Genomic DNA, 27,398 nt, shown 5'->3' on the forward strand with positions numbered 1-27,398 from the left:
AGTTGTCATGCGTGTTAGAAAATCCTGATCTTGAGTCAAGGCTGCTCAAATCTCTTAACAATGAACTGCTCCAGCTCATCGCTGAACACTTCCTTAAGGACTCATATTAAGCATCCAGCACTATCTCCATGGTAACTACAATCATTCATGCACTGAAAAGGAAATGTAGCAACACATTAAATATACACATAATAAACATCTGTAAGATCATGTGCTCTTCGTTTAGTTATAAATAAAACAAAAGCGTTTGAATCTTCTATCCGCTCGTGGTAAACATTTCTGTGTAATGGACGTCGCCATATTGAAGATTGCCTTATACGTCGATGTTGCCATGTGTCCTTGGAACAGGATTTCGAAAAAAATATGTTTTTATCTTATCAAATAACGTAAGGGTGAGTAGATTATGAACATTTCAAATTGTTTGGTCAAATTAAAATTTAGGCACATAAAATAGTTTGTTGCTATAATGCACTATAATGACATTTTCTGTGCCACTCCAGAGCTGCCCATGTGAAAATGAACCATGTTTTTTGTGCATTCATTAAAAACCACGGTTTTCTACCAGGTTCAAATGTGGTTTCTGTAAACCATGATTATTTTGTGCTAAGCATGTTTTTTAATTGAAGTTAACCATGAATATTTTTCGTAAGAGCATGACCCCTGCCCAGCTAGCCGCTGGATAGTGACAACCCATACACTTTGGGTATAAAGTTTTTGTGCGTGATTTTGGTCTATATCTATAAAGTGTGACTGATTGAAAGTGTCCCACGTTAAACCAGACATACACCCCTGGTGTTATGTATTTCTTTGGTCCAGCAGATTAAGGCTTGAAAGAGGATATATCATGGTGTGAAGGCTGCAGAATGAAATTGGAAAATTATTCCATTTGCTTGAAACATGCATTATGACAATATTCATTTGACTGTGAAATGAGAAAGCATAAAATAGGTAAAAACTACAAATTGAACATAACTTAGTTTAAAAAAAAAAGCCGAAGTTGGAAAAGAGGCAACACATTCACAAACGTGACCTTTTTAAGGCAAGGGCGAGGATTTCACCTTGGACCTTTAGCTGAGAAAAGAAATCCCGTAGAAAAAACGTATTATATTTATTACAAATGACAGGACCGTTAAAATTGCCCTTGTGACTTTACAGGCTGCTACTTGCAGATAAATCACAATCATTTATACAAATAACTCCTTAATGCTATCATACTTTTGTTGATTTTTACAAATTTTAAATAAATATTCACAATACTGAATAAGTGTCTGTATCCAAATATTGGATGCAAATGACATACACTACCATTAAGTTGAATTCTTAAAAGATTTATTAGTGTTGATGCAGAATTACGAGTCTAGACTACAGGAAACGGGCTGGTCCAACGGCAGATTCGCTTCCAACAAAACATTGAAGAAAATCAGACAGGTAAATTAACAGGAGTGCATGCAGCTTCCCAATGGGATTCAAGTAAAAAACACAATGCTTTAACATAAGTGAGACAAAACAAGGTTAAATGCTGAAAGGATTCCTCCTGTGTCTTGCAATACGGTGCCTTAATGTGTAATAATAAAATGGTGATTTTTCTTCTGGACAAATTAAGCCGTCTATCTTCTCTTCGATATAATGTCTCTGCAGCAGATGTCTTCCACAAAGTCTTTAAGCAGATTTTATGTAACCTAATGACTCGGATGTCTGAATATCGAAAGATTCTGTTCCACCAGAATAAACGGCAATGACCTCAGTCTGTGAAATACTACGGAGTTGATGACTCACGATCTCCAAACACGCTCTTCTGCTCGTCTGCATGACACACTTTCTCCAAACAAGAGAGAACAATTTCAGTACTCACCTCAGGATACACCAAACATTCAATGTAGTGAATTTGCAATCGAATAAAAATAGGCAAGCAGGAAAACCACAAATTAACAAAACATGCAATGTGCAAGAGCACTGCGCTTTGCAAAAAAACCCAAATAGATAAGATGTACAGTTGCAGGAGAGAAATCAACAGCATGTAAGAATCAAAACCTGGCAACCCTCATTTACGTACAGTCATTAAATGATAAGCATTCATGCAATACTGGCATGTATACACTGCAAAATACTGTAGGGGGAGAGGGTGAGCAAGAGTTCAGGGCCATTCATGCGCTTGGATATATATATATACTAAGCACATTAATGGACACGTCACTATGCATGTGACTCGTTTCACTTTAAAGCTGTGCCATAATCTGAAAAGCAAGATAATTCTATAGTCGAAACTATACATGGCATTATATATAGTCTATGTTAATGGTTAATGCTAAACCATTAATTTAGCCTAATGGTACAGGATTCATTGCAAAAAATTGCAATGTTTCAATTCTTTAAACTAGTTTTTTTTTCCTTGAGCCAAAATATAGTATGTATCATAAGCATATTACGCTGTAAGAAAAGTTGGGTTGTTTCAACCCAGCATTGGGTCAAAAATTTACAAATCAGACAGTTGGGCTATAAATGAAACTTGCTTGATTGTTTTAACCCATTGTTGGGTCAAATGTAACCATATTCTGGGTTAATTTAACCCAACGTTTGGGTTTGTCCATTTTTGATTCATCAATGGGTTTAAATAACCCAACATATTTTACAGTGTACTGTACATTGTCACAGTTTTTATGTTTCAAGCGACTTCTTGAAAAAAATACAATAGATAAGCAATGCTTGATAACCTAGAGTTTGTTTCTTTCATTTTATGAGTTATTTTTGGTTATTCCACCAAGAACAATGCGCACATGGTTATTGGAACGTTATATCTTTGGAAGATATAGAAAAAATGGAAAGTTTGTCTTTGCTGTTTATCCAATATATTGCATTTGTAAAGTGTGAATATAGGCATACATGGTTTGTGCATGTACACATTTGTATTCAGTATTTGTGATCATGCACACAGAATTGCATAATCACCTGTATATGACACTGCTATATTGTACTCAGTCACTGTGTTGTCTGATGCAATATGTATATATTCTACATATATCAAAAGGTATTAATAATGAGTTTCTTCATGCCATTTGCACTTTAATGTCATGTGTTACTAAACAGATGTAAATAAAAATCTCTGATTCTAATATAATATAAACTGCTGCTTTGACTACTGTACGTTTTTCATAACACATTTAAAGTCGAAGTGTGTTCCCCAAAATAAAGCTACCCAATCAGACTCTGTTTAAGCATTCGATAGATGTGAGGTAAGAGAAGAGCTTTGTCGAGATACTAAATCAAGCTTGACTATTCATATCGCTTATTTATATAATTCCCCACCACGAATCTATATATTAAGATGGTGATTTTAGCAGTGACATGCATATCCGTCCAGCATAGCTAAAGCCAAACCCAGTTACACACCCTTTACACATGCTATTATCTATAACAGAATTTTCATACATTGTATTTTTTTAACATTTCAGTTCCAGTCCTCCAGGAGTCCAGAAAAGAAAACAGGACAATGGCAGAGCAAAATCCCAAAGTGCTCTGAAGAACACTGTGTATCCGTAAAGAGCCAGTGGGATCAGAGGGCCTGTGGTCCTAATGAGAATTTCATGTATTGTCTGCCTCACACGGGCAGATGTACAAGGCCACCAGGTTTGCATGCTGGGTGAGCTGTCATTGTCAAGGGCACCGAGATTTCAGAAAAATACTAGTCTGTATTAACACCAGTATGATGAAAATGTAATCAGGACTACGGTGAACTGTACCGATGTACTGTGGTGGTCGAGTAGCCCTGTCCCAGCTTTCCCATTTGCAGTACTGTAAAAGTACACAGGGCAAGGTAGTTGAAGTGTTATTCGGGTGTGTTGGCGATGGAGTTGGGGGCGGAATGCAGCACTGGGTTCATGGGCGGTATTGCCTTGTGACTAAAGTACTCCACTACCTGTTTAGGCACCTCCGCTAGGACGCACTTCGCCAGAGCTGCCGGTGAAGCCTGCAAAAAGAGATATAGACAAAAAAGAGAAACGTAAACAATGGTGTTTAAAAGCAAATAATCTAAATCCATGGCAAATTGCGTTTTGAAGGAATGAGGAAAGTACAATTTGTGATTTAAATTGTTTGGATGAGAGCCATGCAGCGTGCTGTTGAGTATTTAATGAGGAAGAGAATAACATTTTGGAGGCATATACACATTTTCAATCCTCGCTTCTCTACAATTAATGTTTTTTCTGACTGTGCACATCAGTGGTGGAACAAAACGTGCATGTGCCTGCTGGCCTGTTTCACTGAAGCACCATGTCATTTACGGTATCCAGGAGTGCTTGAAAAATATTAACAAAGTTTAAAGCCAAAAACAGTCTTAAAGGGTCTAACAATTTGTGAAGAAAAGATAATAATAATAGTTTATTTATCACCCTGGTATTAAGAATAAAGTTAGAAAAAAATGAAAATGAGAAAATAAGAAGATAAATACAACACAACAGAGTCTCGAGTCATCTTGTTGAAAGTATACAAACAGTTTGCGAGTTTAGTGGCGCCTTGAGCAATTTACTTGCAGTCATAATATTTGTGTATTTAAATTACGAGACCATTTTAAAATTATTTTGAGTTTTTTCTAAATGTACTATTAATGCGTATGTGTTCAGGTAAAATTATTTTTTTTGTTTCATTCTGTAAACTCCTAACAGTCTCCCAAATATCACATACAAATATTGCATTTATGTGCAGAAAATGAAAACTGGAGAAATAGGTAAAAATAATAAAGATACTCTGTATTTTTTCAGACCTTGTACTGCAAAGGAAAGTTAATATTCACTTTTAAGGATTTATACGGATTAAGGAAAAATTCTAAACATTTTGTAGCTTGATTTCTACCACAGTTTTCATGTGTCGTGCGTTGCTGTCAGTCTTTCATATTGCTGGATGAAATTGCTTTGTTGAAATTCAACAGACAATGGCATGACCACAATACATCCAGAAATGCTTATTAAATAAAAATTTGGAACGATCTCTTCTTTTTTTACGCAGCTGTGTATTTAAATGTCAAGACAACCAAATTATCAGTAAACTTTACAGAAAGGTTCTGTTTATTAACATTAGTTAATACATTAGATATGAACTTAAAATATATTTTTAACTTTATACAATAATCTGGGTTAATGTTCATATCTGGCTTGTTTGTTGTTTCTATCGCTTCATCGTTTCCTCACTCTTGTAAGTCAATTTGGATAAAAGCATCTGCACAATGTAAATGTTGATTTGAAAATTGTTTTATTATCTGAATTTACTAACTAAATTGCCAAATGTATATCAATAAATACACTAAATGACAATTTTATAATCAGTGATGAAAGATTCAAACTGACCGTTTTAAAGTCTCTGAAGGGCACAAACTGCACAATGTCTCTCAAGACAGGTTCTCCTTTGGGTGAACGCAGGACTCCATCATCCCCATCAAGAATCTGCATGTCTGTAAAGTCTGCATTTCCCACGCCCACTATGATGATAGACATGGGTTGGTAGGACGCCCGTACGATGGCCTCCCGTGTGTCGGCCATATCTGTTACCACCCCGTCTGTGAGGATCAGCAGGATGTGATAACACTGGCAGAGAAGAGATTTGTTATTTAGAAATGGTGCTTTATTATACACCATACAATATGACAAGCATGTCAGTAGCATAAATAGTAGAGAAAAGTGCTATGCCAAGGTCATGGGTTTAGAAAACAACGAATGGATGAAGAATTTTCAGAACTCAGTAAAAAGATAAATCTACCAAATGAATGAAATGTAAATGTCTTAAATTTCCTACCTACTTTGAAATTAATGTACTAAATATAAGACACCAATGTAGTTCGGACATTGGGTTAAAAGTAGCAATATTTTCCCATGGGTCTGATAAACATGCAAAGTCTACTGTTTGGATGAATGTCCTGGTTTGTGAGCATTGATCTGTCCAAGCTCATTTACTGAAAACTGATCTTTTGGGGAAGGGGTGATCTAAGATTAAATAATAAATGAAGATCATGACAAGGTCATGGTGTTTGGTCAAAGCAAGGAAACAGAGCAACATGTAGATAATTGGCTTAAGAAAAAGCTTAAGGGCAAATGTTTCACCTGAGACCACAAAATCACATGTAATGTCTCTTAATGGGATTCGGAATTGATTGCAGCAGCTTTAATTCCCAAAATAACTCTCAAGATAATCAGCAGTAAAATTAAATATTTCAACCAAAAATAAAAATTCTTTCATCATTTACACTCATACTACACCAGATCGGCTTTCTTTTCTCAGTTGAAACTGAAAGAAGTTGCTCAACCTTTAAATACCACAGCAGTCAAACCAAACATTATGTAGATGTCTTTGTTTATTTTATTTCTTGGATCCCTCTACTAACCTCTACAGTTACAGACCTGTCTCTCTCCTCCCATTTATTGCGAAAACACTTGAAAGGGCAGTGTCTTCCTTACTATCCCAGAAAAAACTACTGGATGACAAGCAGTCCTGCTTCAAAACAAAAAACTCCACTGAGACTGCATTGCTATCAGTCACAAAAGCACTGCAGCTAGCCAAGGCGGAGTGTAAATCCTCGGTCCTGATTCTGCTAGACCTATCTGCACCGTCGACATGGTCAATCACCAGATACTACTGTCAACCCTGTCATCTTTAGGAATCTCAGGCACTTTTCTACACTGGTTCAAATCCTCGCTCTCCGGCAGATCCTTCAAGGTGTCATGGAGGGCCTCGCTGTGCCCTGCCCACCACATGATCACTGGGGTCCCTCAGGGATCGGTGCTTGGACCGCTCCTTTTTTCCATCTACACAACATCCTTGGGACCCATCATACGGGCACACGGCTTCTTCGATCACTGTTATGCTGACGACACTCAGATTTACATCTCATATCGCCCAGACGATACCACTGTAGCAGCTCGCATTACAGCACTACAGGCACAACTGCTTGTCCAGGTACTGGTGATCTCAAGTTGGGCCACTGCGATGCTCTCCTTGCTGGTCTTCCTGCAAAGGCTATCAAACCACTCCAGATGGTTCAAAATGCAGCAACAAGCCTCGTCTTCCAACAGCCCAAAAGGGCTTATGTGACACCGCTTTTCTCCCATCCACTGGCAACCGGTTGAAGCCTGTATCAGATTCAAGTCACTAATGTTTGCCTAAAGGACTATCACTGGATCTGTGCCGGCATACTTTCAAACTAATAATTTGTGGTATATTGTCGATTGCAAATCAATACTCTGTAATTGTTGAGATACTTACACATATTATTACCACCCATAAATATAAAAGTAAACATTCCAGCAATGATTCAGAAAAAAAAGATAGCCTTTTTTTATTATAATCAAGCATATAGCCAGACACATAGTGTTGTTAACAGAACGTCCTAAAAAGTAAGAACCTACCAGTGCAAGTTTGTAAGTGTACTATTATCCTATTTGTTTACCTCCGTAAATGAAGTTAGTTTAAAAAATAAAGAGAAAACATACAATAAACAACATTGGGTGCAATGAATAAACAAACATTGTCTGCAATTTAATCTAAATTAATTTCCCCCTGAGTGCTGTGCCTTAATCACAAACTTTGAAGATACTCACAGAAGCGTCTTTTATGGGTTCTTTTCCAGCAGCCTGTTTTGCTATTCTGTTGATGATGGGAGAAACGTTAGTAGGACCATACAGCTGGATCTTGGGGAGGCAGTTTTGATAAGCTTCCACGACCCCCTGGATCTCTGATCAGAGAAAAGGGGACACACCTATCAGTTCAGCTCTGGAAGCTTGCTTCTATCTCTTTCTGAAAGCAGTGCTGGAGGATTTGCAGTGAAAGTGGTGGATTTTAGGATCAACCTTGTGGGGAGGCTTGCAGAAATTGCACGATTGAAGCAAGCCTGAGATTTTCCACAGCTCTTATATGTTCACTCTGAGTCTTAACTGTTTCCAATGACTTATGAGCTGGACGTAAGTAACTTATAAATACGGGTAAATATAATACGGGTTATATTAAAGGTCCCTAAAAAACGCCTTGATGGATATTTGCGCTGGATTCACACAGAGCGTCAGCGTCAACGCTTCTCATTTACTTCGAATGGGTGAAGTCATGCGTCGAACTGAATTGTGGGTCCATCAGCTTCGCTTCACTGGTGTTGCTTACAGCAAGAAGTTGAACATTTCTCAACTTTTCAAGCACCGACGCAGGCGTCAGCCAAACAGATCACCTTGTGCAAATAATCTAGTGCAGCCACTAGCCAATTGCATTCATGCATGATCGGAGAACAATTTAACTTGCTGTTGTCACTATGACGATTGCGTCGGTCGCGCTTCCGTCACGCCCTCCGTCAAGCGTTAACGCTGATGCCCCGTGTGATCGGAGCATTACTTAGACACAAACCAAAGTGCATTACATAAACTGTGTATAAAACAAAGACATCATTTAAAACCAACCGGTATAATATGCGTGGTATTGTGGAATAACTCAGATATTAAAATATATTGATAAAATCAATGAAACGACTGATTCAAGACTGCAAAATCACGGAATGATTGGAAAACCAGCTTCAGTTAGATTTTTCAGAAAGGCACGGTTCCCATAATGTAGGTTCCCTTATTTACCAATATGTAAGTTCTCACTGCTCTTACCTTCACATTCATCATCCTCTGGGTTAAAATTGATGGCAAAATCATGTGACACCTGTGGGGAGAAAAGACATTTAGAGTTTAGACATTTCAGCGTGTTTAACATACCCTAATAGTGTTCTAGTTTAAGAAAAACATATTTCAAAGTGTCAAACCCTGCTGATAATAAATCATGCAGTGTGTGTCAGGCATATTTGCCAACTTTCGGGCATTATTATGATCCAGAATAATATCTTTCCTACAGTTTCCACAGTGGAGGCAACAACCACTGTGTCTCCCTCCAAAATGTTATTGCAATTGATTTTCTCTGGTTTTTATTCCTAATTTTATTGTTATATTTCCTCGAAAAATAAAAGAGCGTAGCTACTGCAGAGCCTAAGCAAACACACCCACAAAATGAAATCCTGAAGTTTGCTGTAAACACAGGCTGCAGCCTGTTATTTTAAATAACTGAGAAAATGTTTCTCTGCAAAGGTTTGTATATGATGAAAGAGGCTGTGTTTTGAGTTTGAAGGGGACAGTTGGTTGAGTTTTGATAATCAGAGCATGTCCACATTTAACAATTGTATAGAAATTGTATGTTTTTCTTCCACAAAATGACAGCATATCGTCGCTTTCCTTCTGAATCCTTGGATGGCCAAATTCACAGTTATTCAGTAAATAGAAAAAACACTACTTTTTAAATGATGAGAAAGAGTTGACAAGCACTTTTAAATACTTTTTAATGGTTAGATATTTGTAAAACCTTGTGACAACTATAGGGTGACTAAAAATAATGATATATGGGAAAAAGTTAAAATCACAAAATATGGAGATATAAGGTTTCAGAAGAACAGAAGCTATATCCATGAAAGTATAGATTCTAAGGTCTGCAGTCGAACACGTTTTAAGGGCACAGGTGCACTGGACAAAAAAACTAAACAATACATGAACATTCAAAAATAGTCTCTTACCTCATAATTTGGAGGAATTCTTGCCCCAAAGCCCAAAGCAGAGAAGCGTTTGTCACTGCGATCAAACAAACACATTTATTTTAGAAAAGCTAACAAACTATCTGAAAAATACTGTTTCAACATACATTTTCATGATAATTTAGTCACCCCCGTTGTCATCCAAGATGATTATTTATTTTTTCTTTAGTCAAAAAGAAAATAAGGTTTTTGACGAAAACATTCCAGGATTATTCTCCATATAGTGGACTTCAATGGACTCCAAACAGTTTAAGGTCAAAATTACAGTTACAGTGCAGCTTCAAAGGGCTTTAAACGATAGCAGGCTATGAAGAAGGGTCTTATCTAGCGAAACGATCGGTCATTGCGTTATAAACACTGCTTGCCTTGCTCTGTTCTGCAAAGAGCGTTCACAACGTCACATTATACGTTACTAAATTGAAAAGGTCACGCTTGACGTATACGGAAGTTCCCGAGTCAGTGTATACAAGTTGAACGTGCAAATACTATGTCAAACGCTGTTTACAAAAAAGGGAGCTAAAAGGTAAAACAATGATGTCGGATGATTTTTAACTTGTTGGAGAAGATGAGATGAATTTCCTCGCCCTGCCCTACAAACGTCAAGTGACCTTTTCAACATTATTTTGTGAAGTCATGAACAGAGCAAGGCGAGCATTTGTGTTTATAAAGCATATACATTTAAAAAAAATGAAAATTACCGTCTGGTATAATTTAAAGCTCTTTGAAGCTGCACTGAAACTGTAATTTTGACCTTCAACCATTTGGAGTCCATTGAAGTCAGAGAATAATCCTGGAATGTTTTCATCAAAAACCTTTCGACTAAAGAAAAAAAAACATAAAGATCTTGGATGACAACACGCTTGAGTAAATTATCATGAAAATGTCTGTTGAAAGTGAACAATTCCTTTAAACTTTATGACTATAAAAGTCTTTAAGAAAGTTTGAAAAAAAGTGTCTGCCGAATGCAGAAATGTAAAGTACATTTAATGTATAAATAATAGTAAAACATACTCTACGTTTTATTTCATGTCGAACCTTAGCTGTTAAACTTGTTGAAATATTTAAATTGTAAATATTTATGTATTTGTATTTGCATTACCTACCATAAACAAAGATTAATATATACTTAAAAAATCGCTCAATGGTTCAAATTTTTCTTAAATAGTTTAACAATCAAAACAAATTTTTACAAACACCTTAGCACTTTCAAAGGGTTAAAATATTGTTTGTGTACTAGGGTGAGCAAATAATACAGTTGGGGCAAATGTGTGTGTAAGAACATGTGTGTGGAGAGTGTTGGGGGAGCAGAGGGGATGATGGGATTAAAAAGACTTCAGAGTGAGCAGGGAATGCACAGCCACAGCTGGACAGCAGATCAACACAACAGGGAACACATCTCACAGCCATGGGACAGAAGTAGGATGGGCACGGTGAGAACCACAGAGAGCTAAACATAAGATATAACATAACCATAGGCACAAATCTTGAAAGTCAACGTTTTTATGGCTCCACATAAAAAATGTGTCTCTCCAAAAGATGAAACTTCAATCAAATGTTCCACTTTTAACGATGAGAACATTCTGCTCAGTTTAGTCTGATAGTATTTAGTATAGTTCTGTATGAAGTTGAGTTGGTTCTCCTCACCTAAGTACCGTGGCCGAGAAGTGCAACACAAAACAACAAGTTGCAAAAATAAAATAAAATCTTCAATCAAAATAAAAAAATCCAAGGTTTATTTACATTTAGTCATTTAGCAGACGCTTTTATCAAAAGTGACTTATAAAGAATCAGGGAGCAATAAGTGATATGTCATAAAAGGGCAATAGTACGATAGATACTAATACGAAGTTACTGGTTACTTATGTGTATATTTATATTTATAAGTGAAAACAAACGATCACGTCAGTCACCCTCTCACCATAACCAACAGGGACACAGATTAAAGTACATATCTAGGGCTGCAACTAGCGATTATTATTATTGTCGATTAGTCCGTCGATTTTTTTTTTCTTTTTTCGATTAGTCAACTAAATTAGTCGATTAGTCCAAAAAAACATTTCCATGGCTCGAAACAGACAAGACAAAAATAAAGAATAACAATAAAACAGATCAAAAACAAATACATGAGAGGGAGTTACACAAATAATATAAATAAATAAAAAATTACAAATTAAATAGGTTGAAAAGCTTATAGGCAGAGCAAATTTTACAAGTCCTTTGTGCTTTCATATTGGAAGAAAACATAATTGTTTTTAAATACAGTTTTATCTAGCCGATATCTTCAGCTCTAGGGTGACGTCTATTATGAGTCATTGACCGTAACAAAGGCTCGTCGGAGAGTCATAGGATGTTATCCTTTGAGGTGCACTTGCATCGCAGTCGTGCTGCCGTGCTATGCCATTATTTTGTTACAGAGTGAACAAATCACCGTTTTGTCCGAACTCTGTTTGAAGTTTTCCCACACTTCCACATATTAAATAAAACCAGACCACGATCATGTTATCTTGTCATTTGCACTATGCCCGGGAGCGGAATCTGCCATTACTCTTGTTTGTTTTGTTTTGCACGTTCCGGCCACCGTAGTACATAAGAGGTCTGACGACATTATACAATGACAGCTTTTAAAGGGATAGTTCACCTAAACATAAACATTTTGGTAACCGAACAACGGCAGTACCCCTTACTCTCCTTACAACATTCACTGTGGCCCTTACCCCACACTGCCACGTACCAATAATCCCAATAAGTGGCCTGATGTTCTGAATCCATCAGCATGATTTATGTGCATGATACAGTGATGCCCAACATGCTTAACATTCGCACATCCATGATCGAGAGGCAAGCTGTTCCGACAACTGTGACTTCTTCCCACAGTGCCAACTGCTATGCAAATGACTACAAAATAATGCCATCTCAGCTTCCCAAAAGCCTGCAGCTTACTCATACCCCTCGGTGAAATTAGGTCACGAGAGTTGCATTCATATTCTTCATTTTGTCTAAATAAACACCCAGAATTGTTATTGCTTGTCCATAGTCTATTGACTGTCAGAAATGAACAAAATGAAAGATTTTTTAACATAAAACACACGTCGTAATTGGAAACAAATCAAACTGACAGGCACTTCATGTCATCTATTGAAGAACCTCCATTACCACATCCACAAAATGGCTCTGAACTCTCTCTATGAAAACAAGAGCTTTACATGTTCGCTAAGAGAAAGTGGCCTTTTCACTTTCTTCGGGGAAGGCTTTCAGGGCTCCTCCGTCAGAAAATCTCCAGAGTGATCCTGATGGAGACAACCAGGCCCCAACACTACCCAGAGTCTCATAGGAGAGGCAAACTTCTTTAAAAGGACTAATCCTGCTTTTAATACGCAGGGAGCTGTGGAGCACGAACAGTGAAATGGGTCATAACTCGGCTCACCAAAGTCACATTTGGTCTGACACCAGATATATAAATGGACCAGAATGCAGTCTACTGTGTTAAGATTAAGAGTGTAAATGTGAAATGGTGATGCTGGTTTTTGGACATTATTAATTGCTTGTAGATATCACATTATTACGAATCCTTATTAGCAAGCATCTGAGCGGTGGACCTTGTTTCAGACTTTCTCTGAACCAGCGCTATGAGCTGTTGTGAAACATATTTCGGACGCAGCCATTTTGTAAGTTCTCTTTCTGATATTTTCTCTTCTTGGTAAGAGGATGCATTATGAATGCAGGATGCAAAATTAAATCAAAATTCTCTTATTTTCACTACCGTTATGAGAAATAAATTGGGATGAATATGCCCTCAAGTAATGTGTATCTTTCAGCTCGAAAGATATAAAGAGAAAACATTTCCACCAGCATCACATGAACTACAAATAATCTTCTTCCCTCAAGTTAGGATAAAATAATGCAAAATCGTAGCATATGCAATGATATATTTTATGGTGTACATGAATACTTCTTTGCATCGTGCATTTTTACCATTTAATAACATTTTTGTTATACGAGTGTCACATAAAATATGCATCCAAACATTTTTTTACTCTGCAAATGCGGTGTTGTCTAAACTCTTGATCAGGCCAGATATGAAGAAACCAACTCAATCTTTACGCAATCCAACTATTTTACGATGTGGTCTATTTTGAAGTAGACACAATACAACAAATTCCGGTGATCTCAGGTTGAACAAACCCTTAGAAATCTTTCACTGTGCCTTCTTCATTTATTTTTGCGACTTTTTCTATAGACTTGGACACAAATGATATCTTCTCAAAAAGACAAAAGTGAAAATAAAAGGCATGCGTATCTAATAAATGTATATGTGATGTATTTTTGTTCAACGTCATTTCCAATCAGCAGCAGTTGTGTGAAAAATCTGAAAAATATACTTTTATTGTGTGTGTGTGTCTGTGTATACGACACATAAAAAGCATGCCGATAAATTAACCTTGGCAAGACAAATGTCTAAAACGCAATTTCCAGCAAAGAATGAATGTTGAGTTCTAATGTAAGTTGATGAAATTTATCTGGCATCTATTCTGCACTGATAAAACTGCACAGAATATCCCTAAACCTGGGTATCTATGCAGACAAAGCAGAATTTAATAATCTTAATTCTCTCGCCTGTAAACACCCCAGGAGAGAAAGCTGAATTCCACATTCATCTGAAGGTAAAAAAAAAAAACTCATCATCCCTCTGTCATTGGGGGGCTCAGAAACACACCCTTGTGCCCGATCTGGGTTCCCACACAGCGATGGCGTACAACCCAGAAGAACTTCAAGAATCCTCGGAACCTATATACTAACAAGTCCTCACCATATGATCATTACTCTCCGATGAACATCATTCATTGTCTTAAGCATTCATTTGCATCTTGATTTATTCGGTTTTGATCTGAGCAATAAGTCCTCCCTTTGGAACAGATTTCATTATAAATGTGAAAGGCAGTTATTAACCAACTCCTCCAAGGCTATTCATAATAAGCTCAAAACAATTAAAGCACATTGATTAAAAAATCATAATTCTCTCTTCCTCTTTAGCTTCTGTGATGCAACTTGGCATTACGATACTGTGGCTCTTGTAACATGAATTGCCTGTGATGTTTCTCGCTCGTAAGTATAACTGTGAATAAAAGTGTGTGCAAAATCACTGCGAGTCTAGCAGTATCGTCAACATCTAACAAAACAGAATCAACACAGAATCGTGAAAAATGACTGTTTACAATACAGACGGTAAATGACCGTAACCACATAGACATTTGAATAAATGGTCAATTTCAGACCTTGATTATTGTGTTCTTTTACATTATATTATAATATTCTTGTAATATTCCTGTTATATTGTGTAGAATCAGACAGCAGAAGGAGAAGGAAAGAATATTTTTTACCATACAAATTCACCATTTTTGTTAGCATATCAGGGCAATTCATAATCCTTTCCATCGTCTTTCTGAATGTGAACTCTACAGTCATATTGATCTAATGAACCAAAGACACCAGTGATGCCAGCGGATCATGCAGTGCCAGTGGTTAATATGTGCATCTTGAAGAAAGACAGTCACTGGATCAGACAGACCCAGATACCTCATTAAAAAAATTGCGAGATGAACCAACCAATAATGCCATAAAGTCAAGAACAGCAAGAACATCCAAGCTTACAGAAATGATTCCTATAGTATTGTACCAACATCTTAGCTATCCAAGCTCTTCAACTATCCAAGCTCTTCAACCAAATGACAAATCTTTAACTGGATCGTTATAATATTCGGTCTTAAAGGTCTTGTCTTCTTTTGACGAACTCTCCAAAAAGCATTAACCAACATTTCATTTCTGTGCTCAATCCTCAAACAGATTGTTTGTCTTTTGGTTAACATTAACCTAGATGACATTAGCCAAATAGAAGTTTTTTTACAAAAAGATATGGTTTGGTGCAAACAAACAAGTTTACTTTTTATACACATCCCGTTTCTTTATGCACTAAACCTTATCTTATAAACTTCAGACAAATTTCAAATGTTCCCATCTATCAGACGAAAAATACCAACAGAGCTCCGAATATATGCTCAAAAATATCACCTTAAAAACACCAGCACCAACCTGTCATAGTCCTGGCAGATCTCCCCCACGGCTATCAAAGCTTTCAGATACTCATTTGGCTGATAAGGGTTGATGTAGTGTAGGGAACAGCTATTGCGAGGGTCTCCATTAGATGCTGTGAAGTCGATGGCAACCTAGAGAGATAATAGCATTAAACACTGCAATAACACAGTAAAAAATGACGAAACACCATAAAAAACAATGGTAATCCAGTCCAGTTGTAATAGTTAAAGCTTAAAATGGGGCGGATGCCAACATTAAATTGTTAACTGAAATTGTTTCTGTTTACCACACAAATGTAGTGTATTGCTTCAGACAAAAGAAGAAAGTCTATACTATATATAGGATTGAACTGACAGGAGGTTATAGTTGAATAATACTTTTGTTTTGGGGTGAACTGCTTTTTTAACACTGGAACAATAGTTGCCTATTTGGAAGATATTTGAAAGGAAATATCTGTTGACAATGGGCCAAATGTTCAGGGGCTTTCTATGCTACACAAAACTTGACTAAAACACTTATGCAATCAAAATCTCATCTCAATATAAAATTGTGCATGAAATGGACAATATGTAAATTTGCTCTGCTCAGAGGCATGCAGATTGGATGGTCATTGGTTAAGCAGATGCTAAAATCTATAATGACATAAATGGCCAGCATATGCTCTGTAATGCAGAAATACAGTTAAACATTTTCTTTTCATGTTGAATCCATTTGAACAAACTGCAGAAAAACATTCATTACGATTGATGATTTTACGGCTTTTGCTAAACCCCAATAACTATCTTAAGATGAAAAGGGAACAGGATGAATATTCATCAGACTCGTTGATACTCTAAATCCATTTGCTGCTTTTATGGGAAGAATTAGGTAGGAACAGGGCCGGCTCATGGGGCCCAAGGCAATATGGGCCCACTATTGTAAAAATTGTCATAGCACTGCAGTTTGACAAGTGAAAACAAAACACTGAAATATGACAGTTTATATATTGACGTGTAGAAGTGTTTTTGTGTCTTAAGTGGAACATAGTAGACAAAGCTGTTAAAGTGCAACCACTGTATATAAACAGATTTAAATAAAAATTCTATATACTTTTACCACAGTTTACTATAGTAAATTATAATATTTTTTCATGTGGGTTACATTAAAGAGGGGGATGGACATCGTTCTGATTTATTTTTTATAGTTTACGCATTAAACAATGTAAAGCAGAACATACCTTTATTTTGAGCTTGTCATTCTCTGTTTTTCTCTTTTTAGCTCCTGAACAAAACCATTTTGATGCCATTGTCTGCCTAAGCATAACAAATCCTTCGTTGTTTATCTCTTAATCAATTAAGATGAGCTGAATTTCTTGATGTCACGTGAACATGACGTTGTTATGATATACTACATTATTCATAATCCTGAACAATCCAAGCATGCGCAATACTGTAAATCGTATTTGACATCACCTAACGCACCTCCTCAATCGCGTCATAAACATCATGCAGGTTGATACTGTGCTTCTATTTTGTAATGTTTTCTGTCTTTATTTATACTGATGTTTTGTATTTATTGTCATTAACTGTTGATTGTCGTGTCTAGAGTTTATTCTGTTATTCAATTGGGCTGGAAACACTAACGGTTTATGTGTTCGCCCAAAATGAAAATCCTGCCTTAATTTAAAAACCCTCAAATTGTTGTAAATCTGTATAAATGTCTTTGTTCTGATGAACACAGAGAAAGATATTTGGAAGAATGCTTGTAATCAAACAGTTCTTGGCCACCATTGACTACCATAGTAGGAAAAATTGCTTTATATATTTCTTTGTTCTGTTAAACACAAAAGAAGATATTTTGAAGGATGTAGGAAAGCAAACAGTCACTTTAAAGGAATAGTTCACCTAAAGAATGAGAATTCTGTTAATATTTACTCATCATAATGTCATTTTGACCTGAAACCGGTGCTTTAAAAAGGAAACATAGCCACAAATGATGTGCTATATCTAAGAATGCTTTGTAGCTTAATGCCAGTCCTTACTTGTTGACATGTCAAAAGATAACCAAGTGCATTCGTCAACTTTTATCCTCTTATGCCATATGGGGTTGGATAAATAATAGGTTTAATGGGTAAATAAAAAAATGCCATTTTTAGGTAATAATGTTTTATTAAGTCTTTAAAGGGGCCGTTTGTTTGTTTGTTCTGTTGCTCGCAGGCATAAAACAATGCATTACATTCCCAAAACTTAAAGTGGCAGCTGGTCAATAAAATGAACTGATGCCGAACAGTGTAGTGTAAATGGGGTCTAAACTAAATAGCTACGGTGTATTCTGATGAGGATGTATAATCTAATATAGATTATATTCATTTATTATAAAGAGGCAGTTTTCAGTCGAGGGGCTCTGATGTAAATTCGACATGCTTGTGTGGCGTGAATGGACAGTGAATCTGTGAAGGTCTGGGTTGCGTTGCAGTGCGATGCTAAATGTGGAGCACACTGCTGTTCGCTCTTACTGTGAAGTGTATTTGGCAGCCTCCCATGATGTAGTCCAGGAAGGAATAGACTCTGTGAAGCTGAAAGATAAAGCGAAGGGTAAATCTCAGAAACCTCGCTGCATTTATCTGATCCACCAGAGACAACCGTCTGTCTTTGATTTCTATCAAAATAACTAAAGAAAAAGACATGATTGCAGGACCTGAATCCAACCCTGCTGAAAAGACTCACACTAACATAGACTTACATTTAGTCATTTAGCAGACGCTTTTATCCAAAGCGACTTACAGAGAGTTCAGTGAGCAATAATACAATAGGTGCTAATACAAAGATACTAGTTTCAACAAAAGCTAGACAACTACCTGTTGAGACAAGAGAGAGGGTTGGTGTACATTAATTATTATTTTATATTTTTTTTCATATGTCTGTCAAGTCAAGAAGAGATGGGTTTTATTATAAGGAGGCAGTTGTCAAGTACTCAAGTACACAAACAATATTATGGTTTTCCTTAATGCGAGTACCTTATAATAAACACCGCAGTGCATTCAGTATCAATGTATATAAAAAGATCTATGGTGTTATCATATAAAAGACCAAGGCAGCAATTCCTTCCCAATTTCGTCATGGTATATTTTGGAATTGCTTATATTTAAGGAATTGCTGCCTTGGTCTTTTGAGCACGAAGCAATTGAACAGACACAAAAACATGATCATGGAAGATTTAAACAGCCTTTTCAATAACAGCACACAAACAAGACAAATGTATAAGCCAACATTACAAATACATTTGTCTGTGGACTAATCTTGATAGTTACACCCCCCAACAACAATAATGATATCACTATATTTTCCGTCACTATATTTTCCATCCCACTCTTTATTCTATGGTTTGATACCAAGTGTTATAAAGGCTAATACTACCTTTTTGAAAGGTTAATTTTCTATTCAATAATGTTTTGTTCTCTCAGTCATGACCTCTTCATACTGAGATGAAGTAAACAACTAGATTATATGCATCAACAACTAGATTATATGCATTCGTTCTCATTGTCAAAGAACTCAAATGGTTAGTGCAAAAAAATTTGATATTTGTCATGATCCATGCTGCTCACACTTCCTTAGCATCAAAATTATTGATGCCAGTACTGTGAGATCTCTGTGAATGCTCAAAAACGGACAGACTCTTACCTTGAGATCGCTGAGAATAACCAGCCCCGAGTTCTTGTAGTTCTTTTTCTTCAGCTTGTACTTTGGATTAATGCAATCCCACGTGACCTTCAGAAACACAGTAAAGACCATAATTGAAGGGCGTCACTGAAATTGAAAGAGGCACTGTGGAAAAGACACTTTTATCACAGATCTATAGTAAAAGGCTTTTTTGACATTTCTTTCATCCATTCTGGTCCTTCTGTATGAAACAGTGATGGTTATATCAGATATCACTATAGGTTTAAATGATCTCACACTTACCTTATTTCCTGAGGAAATCTTCTGCATTTCTTTGAAATTGGTGTAAAATTCACCAATGAAGTCGTGCTTTCCCCTGGAGTCATAATCCCAGACTAAACACTGCAGATGACAGACAAAACAATTACAACTCATTTGTCGCTTCATTTTCCATTTTAATTTGGTTTTATTTTAGGAAATTTCTCTGAAAGGAACAAAAATGGGTATTTAATAGGAGTGTCACGAATCACCTAACTTACGAGACGATACATGATCTTGGTTTCCCGACACATGATAAGATTTTATCACTATTTTTACATATCTTAAAATATACTAGTAAATATATGACTGGAAAAGCGGCAATATAAATTTAGCTTATTAACTCTAAAACAGTTTCTTTTGTTAGTTAATAAGTATAAAAATATAAAGAATAAAATGGCATTTCTTTGTGATGCACAAAAGGAGATCTTTGGCAAGATGCTATTTAGCATAAAAGAAGCATCAGTGACCAGAAATTGTCCTTTTGGAGGAAAAACGATTTTCATTTTAAAAGAAAAGATCATGACATTCTACAAAACAAAAAAAATATAATCACACAGGATTCCCTTTAATAATATACCTTTAACTTCCTTTCATCATCACAGCTACACAGAGAAATGAGAGACACTTTGAATGGCTCCCACACGGGGTTCAGATTGTTTTTAATCACCTGTTGATGAACAAAATCAATGTGAAAACTAAACAGAAATAACCACTCGCAATAGAAAGATTATTATGCATTGAGACAGAACGACTTACTTCAGTTCTGTGTACAAGCTGTTCGGTTCCATCATCATTGATTCGGTAAATCTCTAGGAATGGATCTGACTTGCTGAAGAGATCCTGTCACAAGAGAGATTCTTAAGAGTTCAAGCATAAACAAGAGAAGAACATTCAATGCATGATTGCTTAAACACGTCATAAAATGGTTTTGATGAGCACTATTTGCTTCCCCGTTGATGTATTTTCTATTGAGCCACAACGCTGAGCTTTTAGGGAGCTGGCAAAACCATGCTGCCTTGTTTGCTTGCTAGTCAGAATGAAAAGGTACATTTTCTTCCCACAGAGCATTTATTGAGGACTGTAAACTTATAAGGTGCTTTTTGAGGCTTAAGAGATACGGTCTCTATGAACAGACACTGTTTGGAAATAAATGTGCGTGATGATCATATTTAGACTAAAATTGTGTAAAATGTTCCTGCAAATGTAAAGTCAAATTTTTGGAAATTGACACAACACATGCACAACACTTATAGGACCAGTGTGTCATTTTCTGGAGGATCTATTGACAAAAATACAATATAATATACATAACCATGTCTACAGAGGTGTATAAAGACCTTTGAATGAGCTAGTTCTATCTACGTACACTGCAGGTCCCCTTGCATGAAATTCATCACGTTGTTGCACGTTGTGCATTTTGTAAAAAAGTTATCTCCATTGGCAAAGACGTGAAAACGTGACGACATGTTTGTCCTCGTGTGTCAGCCTCTGTGGTGCTTGGAAAGGGAGGAGTGAGTCATTGGTTGCCATTTTCAACCTCACCGCTACACTGGACCTTTAATGAGACTAAAAAATGATTGCTGTTCAAAAAGAGGATCGACATATGAATAACTGATAAAATAATAAAATAATAGACAATGTCTTCTTTAACGTATGTGAGCTTCATGCATTTTTCTGCAAATTATAAGAAAACCCATATTCCCCAATATGCTTTGATCCATTTATTTATTATTTTGCTGAATATTTTTGTCAAATTCAAGTGTAGTGTTTTCTTCATTTTGTATCACCCAACTCATTTTTTATGGTTAAATCAAATCTGAGGGGTCATTAAACGCAAAATTGGTCAAATATGCCCTTTGGACATCACTTTTGTATGGCTACAAATGTAGCAATGTATTCTTATAGTGTCAGAAAAAAACATTACTCAAATCTGCATTCAAAAACTGTCGTTTATTGTTTATTTTAACAATAAAAACAAAAAGTCTTTCTTGGGGTTTAAGAGTCCTTCCAGCCTTCAAAAAAAAAGAAAAAAAAGGAAAGACAAAACACTGCCCCTTACTCCCTTACTAACCAAGAAAACAGTAGAAAAAAATGAAAATCCGTAACATAATCCGAAACATAGCATAATTAACTATAGCACAACAAATATATACTATTTTACAACTAATTGTCGATGGAAAAATGAACAAAATACTATCGTGACTTTATACAATGCGTGCCCATGTGTGAGCTTTGAATTGTGCTCATAGCTCTGGCAAATCAAATCAAGGATATTGTCTGAAACAATCATTCAACATAAGGTCTTTAAATTGCATCTCCCTGGAGAAGCCACTAAGGACTTTGTTCATAAGTGTGTGCAGATGTGAGAGAAACGAGACAGGCACAGAAAGAGAGCAAGAGAAAGAGCAAGCGAGAGAGAGAGAGAGAGAGAAATGGGTAGTGCAAAGAATGAGCCATTTAATATCCCCATTTCTCGCTGCATTAGTGTGCGGCATCTCCTCAGGGATGCTGAAAGAGGAGGTGCCCCCACTATCTGGTTGTCAAGGTAACATCTTCCCAGCGGTTTTGAGTGAAGACTGATTTAGACAAGTGATTTGTCTGTTGTTTGCGTTCATCGCATGCATTAGACCTCTGACAACTGTCATTGTGTTTGCAAAGTTCAGCCCGGACCGACGCTTCTATGCAGTTCATTATTTCCACGAGAAATTTAAGACTCAAATCTTTAATAGCATCAATTATGATTTTGCAGCTGGCTAATAGCTCTGAATAGAGGCGAATTCAAAGCATTTATTTTATGATCTGATAAAAGAAAGACGAGTGAAGTTACAGCACCAAATCGAGCATCAGCACTCGAAGAGAAATCGCCTGGCGAAGTCTTTGATAAATGTCATCACCTAGAGCATTTTACTTTTCAGCTTAAAATGCACTCGCTCTTTTTTATAAAATGAAATGCCCTTCACATCAACGGCACAGAATGGGTCACGTGACAGAAGCAGACATTAGATTCCTATAAAGTTGGATTTGCCAATACGTCCACTCCATTCAACTCATATCCGTCTGCATTCAGAGAAAGCCAGTGTTATTTGAACAGACAGATTCAGTCCCGAGATAGCAGCGCAGTCATTGTTCTGCATTGCTTTTTAGCAGTCTCTATCAATCCTCTTGCTATGTTATTAGTACCAGAACACTCTTGCCTTTGCGGACGGGTATAAGGAAGATATGTTAATAAGCTTATGTTCATGTACACATCAACATGTTGTTTATTTAGTTATTCATAAACAGTGAGAATTATAAACAGTGACAAAACGAAAAGCACAAAACAGATCATTGTAACATAGACATGCAAACGAAGAAAGTCTTCATTGTCATTAGACATGTGCATGTAGTAAAATAAAAATATATGAACATAATATTACAATGCCTCCAAATAACAAACATTTGGTTGTAGAGAATATGATGATTACTAACCAACTGAAGATTGTGTTTTATTGCCGTATAGCAGAATTTGCTTATTAATATGCAACATGCATAGAATTTGGTTTCACATACTGTACACCACAGAACTGAATAAGAGTTACCGTATTAGACACGTCTTCATCCAAGAGCAATCCTATTTTATTAAACATGCGATCACCTAATGGATTAGTTAGTTCACCCAAAAATAACAATTCTGTCTTCATTTACGCACCCCGAGTTGTTCAAAATGGGTTTTCATTTCTTTGTTCTGATGAACAAAGAGAATAGCTCTCGGCCACCATTGACTACCATAGTAGGACGGATTACAATGGTAGTCAAAAGTGCCCCAGAAATGTTTGCTTTCCTACTTTTTTCAAAATATCTTCTTTTGTGTTCAACAGAACAAAGAAATGTATTAAGCAATTTTCCCACTTTGGTAGTCAATGTTGGCCAAGAACTGTTTGGTTACGAGCATTCTTCCAAATATCGTTCTCTGTGTTCAACAGAACAAATAAATGTATACAGGTTTGTAACAAATGCAGGATGAATAAATGAAGACACAGTTTTTATTTTTGGGTGAACTGTTTCTTAACTCTTATTCTAAGAGGCAGATGATTCGGTAGAAGATCATCCAAAATCTGTATCTATTCCTTAAATGGTGACCGGGTTCATCATAGCTACCCTTGGATAGAGGTATGAATCTGAATTATTTGGAATAAGTTGTTTTTAGGTTGATTCAAAAACTATTTCAAATTAAAAATATTCTAATCATTTTTATTTTTAGGTGATGTATTCTTTAACTAAATAGTCACGCATTAGATTCCTGAAACAACATTTCCATCAACCAACCAACCATATTTTGGGTAAAGGTAAAATAAACAATTTCAACAATATATAATTTCTTCAATTATTTTGCATTTGTTATGGTAAGTGTTGGAAAATTAATGGTGTGCAATTTTGCCAAACAGAGCATCTTCGTGAATCGACATAGCAATCATCCAATCAGATATCAGGGCTTGGGTAGTGTATGGTTTTGAGATAAAACCAGGAGTCAGAGATCCACTCGGTGACTACAGTATGTGTTTTTTAAAGGGAATGTTTTTCTGATACAAGATCCAGGAACACATCCCACTTGGCAAAATCCTGGTGACCGAATGGTTACGTGGGTGCTTTGGCTTACTGTATGAGCCTCTCCAATCAGAATCACAGGCTGTGCTCTCAGTCACGGTTCAGATGCCAAATGGCATTTCTTTTTCACTGAATAAAGCCAAATAGACAATATATTGATTTTGCCACTAATGTGGGGTTGTGAACAAGTCACGGATATCGATTTGTTGTTTCCAGCCATTACTTGAGATGTTTGAATTCAGGAACGTCAGATAAAAAAAGGCAAGTGGAATACACAAAGAAAGCTGCGTTGTGCAGATAACCGCAGAGTGCAACCGTAGCCCCAAGCTAAGCGGAAGAAAACAACGGGCGTGTAAATGCGAGATATGGACGCATTGAAGAGAAGGAGAGCTAGAAGAGATGAGTACCAAGAGTGGGCCGAGAGGTACAGAGGCGTCTGTAAACTGTGCTGCAGCATTGCAGGAAGCACAGACACCTGCAGAACTACAGGGCACGGAGAGCTGCACCGTGGGCTGTGGTGTGTGGGAGAGGCTGTTTTCCCCCCAGAGAGCGAGCCAACCACCCAACGCTCCCCTCAGCCATTTTCACTGGCTTCAGCTCCTGTAGCACTTGCTATCCAGGGAGCTTCATTGGGGAACCTCAGCTGAATGAAAGAGCCTCAAACATTATACGGTAGCCAAACAATGAGAGAGGAATTCGATGAGGGTGTTAAAGCCCCAATTGCTACTAAATGAGCTGGAAAATCCACAACATTGAAGGAGAAACACCTAAGGGGCTGTGTCCACCGAGGCGTTTCAGCCTGCGTACGGCAGTAGCTGGCGTTCTTTTCCGCAGACACAGTGCCGGCGCTCAGCGTTTGTTTCACGCTCAGCATTTAATAGTCACCAACGTGCTACAGCTTAAAAAAAAAACGACCTTCAAGCGGCCGCAAGCCAGGGTTTTCGGCCGCGTAAAAGCACCTTGTTGGATCTGGAGCCATTTGAAGTTGTGTTGAGAGGTTTCTTGGAAGACGCAATTTTCTAATTCAAGAGACAATCACCACCCTTGCCAAAAATACATTTTACAAAGGAATTTTCTTTTTTTACATACATTAATGGCAAAACGGTGGGTAAATGCATGGTTGCACATGGACACAAAAAGAAAAGCAAAACCTCTTACCTTATCATCCAGCTTCTTGGCACAAAAGGAAAGTTCTACGTAGCCATTGTTTCCAGATATCTCTTCTGCATGAATCTTATGAAAAACAGAGAGAGCCGTCGTACTCTTAACATAAAATCATTCAGTCTTGCAGATTTTTTAAACCCATGACCTGATATAAAAAAATACTCAACAAGTTGGTTCACGCTTCCCATAAAAATGTCTACGTTCCAAAATCAGTCTTTTAAGTTTGGTTTATCAAGGTTATTCAGAGTTTAACAACAACAAAAATAAATGCTCAAAGATTCTTAAGTAAATCACTGTTTATTGGGGACGCAAAATATTCTTTACAGCAACGGCATAGAAGAAACATTTTTGGGTCCCCAAGGACCATTTGGGTCCCCAAGAACCATTTCTTTCTTACCCTTTTATGGAATATCAATGTCAATATGTAAATTGTATTTTTGTATACAATATCACAACCTTTTAAACTCACTTCTAACAAGCCCCACGCATGCACAAATTTGATGCCGCAAGCTACTTTTGTATTTCTAATCTTTTCAGACAGAGTTCATCAGTAAGACAACACTTAATACCACAACCTTATCGTAGGTGTTGATTTCTCTGCGTTCTCATCAATTTGAACAGAGTTTATCCTGAGCGCACTGCAGACTAATGGTCTTTCCATGTTTGAACATCCGCAGAAACGACTGTTCATTTGTTTATGACCTTCTCATTGGATTACGCTCCGGTTGTAGATACAGAGGTCAAAGAATAACTGTATACAACCCTTTTTTCAAGGGAAAATTAAAATATTTAGCGGATCATCTTAATCCTAAAAATAATTTGATTATTAGACGTTCACCCTGTTACAGATTGTCGGTCTACTTACATGATAAGGGTGTAAGTTTGTTACGTGATACGTTTGATTTTTAAATGCACCGTAACCTGAAATACTAGCACTCATATGAGTGTTCCTGTAGCTCAACTGATGTGAAAAAAACACAAATTTAATAAAAATATATTCGAAACTGAATAGAATCACTTTTTGTGATTTTGTAATATGTACTAAAAAAAAGGAGAGGTCTAGGCATATAAAATTGGCTTCTCGTAATATTACATACTGTGCATTGTGATCGAGTACACATAAGTGCCTACGACCCACCCATAATTACACTCCATGTGCTACTAAGAGGGAAAAACTAATTGATTTTGTCTAATTCGCTCTCATTGCTTCTCTGTGGTGAAGCAAGATTCCAAACGCCACCGATCTGCTGGGACAACCACAATCTCCGAGAAACAGCCGAAGACGTATTTCTGTGAACACTTAAAGGTGCTGTAAATTATGTTAGCCATACTAAAGCTTCCGCCACGTGTAGTCACTGAACTTGTTTTACATGTTTCCACATTTTGCATGTTCCAAGTGTTTGTTTTTGTAGCGAGTTAGCAAACAATATATAACGTTTTGCGATACAATGATATTTTTCATCAGTCATTGAAGATGTGAATTAAATACTGCGCATTAAATCAATACACAATGCCTTTACTCATACTTAATGATATAAAGCTAGCTGTGTCATTATAAAAGCGTACCAGAACATATTCCTCCATTCAGTAAATATGTAAATGTATGCAGAAGCAATTAAATATGAATAATCTGTGTGTCTACACAATTTTTATACTTACTGTGATTGTGGACTTTCCAGCATATTTTCCATATTTTAGCAGTAGAGGTTTCGCTATCTTCTTTTGGGCCACTATCTGTGGCACACATTAAAATGGTTAAGGAATAATAAAAATGTCAAAATCAATGCCAAAACTGAAAAGCAATATAATAATCTAACTAGATTTACATTTCCTTAAGTAAAAAGCACAGCTTGCAAGGCAGCAAAAGAATAATAACAAAGCACAGCTTAACTACAGCTTTTGCTTCTGCGTAAATTAAATTCTGCATTACAGCCGCTTTCCGGTGGTCAATACAGTACGCGTTTGGTCAGCTACTCTATGTGCAAGAATCAATAAATATGACTATAAAACCT

General features: G+C 36.7%; 1 protein-coding gene across 1 annotated transcript in view; it reads right to left on the reverse strand.

Annotated features, from left to right (window-relative positions):
• Nucleotides 1-1,314: 1,314 nt before the first annotated feature.
• The window catches only part of cpne7 (copine VII), a 36,056-nt gene continuing 9,972 nt past the window's right edge, over nucleotides 1,315-27,398 (reverse strand). Inside the window, exons 3-15 of the mRNA XM_079451413.1 lie at nucleotides 27,046-27,120; nucleotides 25,381-25,455; nucleotides 20,395-20,478; nucleotides 20,216-20,305; nucleotides 19,621-19,719; nucleotides 19,339-19,425; nucleotides 18,171-18,230; nucleotides 15,674-15,807; nucleotides 9,569-9,623; nucleotides 8,619-8,670; nucleotides 7,581-7,714; nucleotides 5,337-5,573; nucleotides 1,315-3,964 (exon numbers count right to left, since the gene is read on the reverse strand). Of these exons, the coding sequence (XP_079307539.1) occupies nucleotides 3,824-3,964; nucleotides 5,337-5,573; nucleotides 7,581-7,714; nucleotides 8,619-8,670; nucleotides 9,569-9,623; nucleotides 15,674-15,807; nucleotides 18,171-18,230; nucleotides 19,339-19,425; nucleotides 19,621-19,719; nucleotides 20,216-20,305; nucleotides 20,395-20,478; nucleotides 25,381-25,455; nucleotides 27,046-27,120 (1,323 nt within the window). The 3' untranslated portion in view covers nucleotides 1,315-3,823. The remainder of the gene's footprint in view (nucleotides 3,965-5,336; nucleotides 5,574-7,580; nucleotides 7,715-8,618; nucleotides 8,671-9,568; nucleotides 9,624-15,673; nucleotides 15,808-18,170; nucleotides 18,231-19,338; nucleotides 19,426-19,620; nucleotides 19,720-20,215; nucleotides 20,306-20,394; nucleotides 20,479-25,380; nucleotides 25,456-27,045; nucleotides 27,121-27,398) is intronic.

The sequence above is a fragment of the Barbatula barbatula genome (assembly GCF_947034865.1).
Source record: "Barbatula barbatula genome assembly, chromosome: 1".
Lineage (NCBI taxonomy): Eukaryota > Metazoa > Chordata > Actinopteri > Cypriniformes > Nemacheilidae > Barbatula > Barbatula barbatula.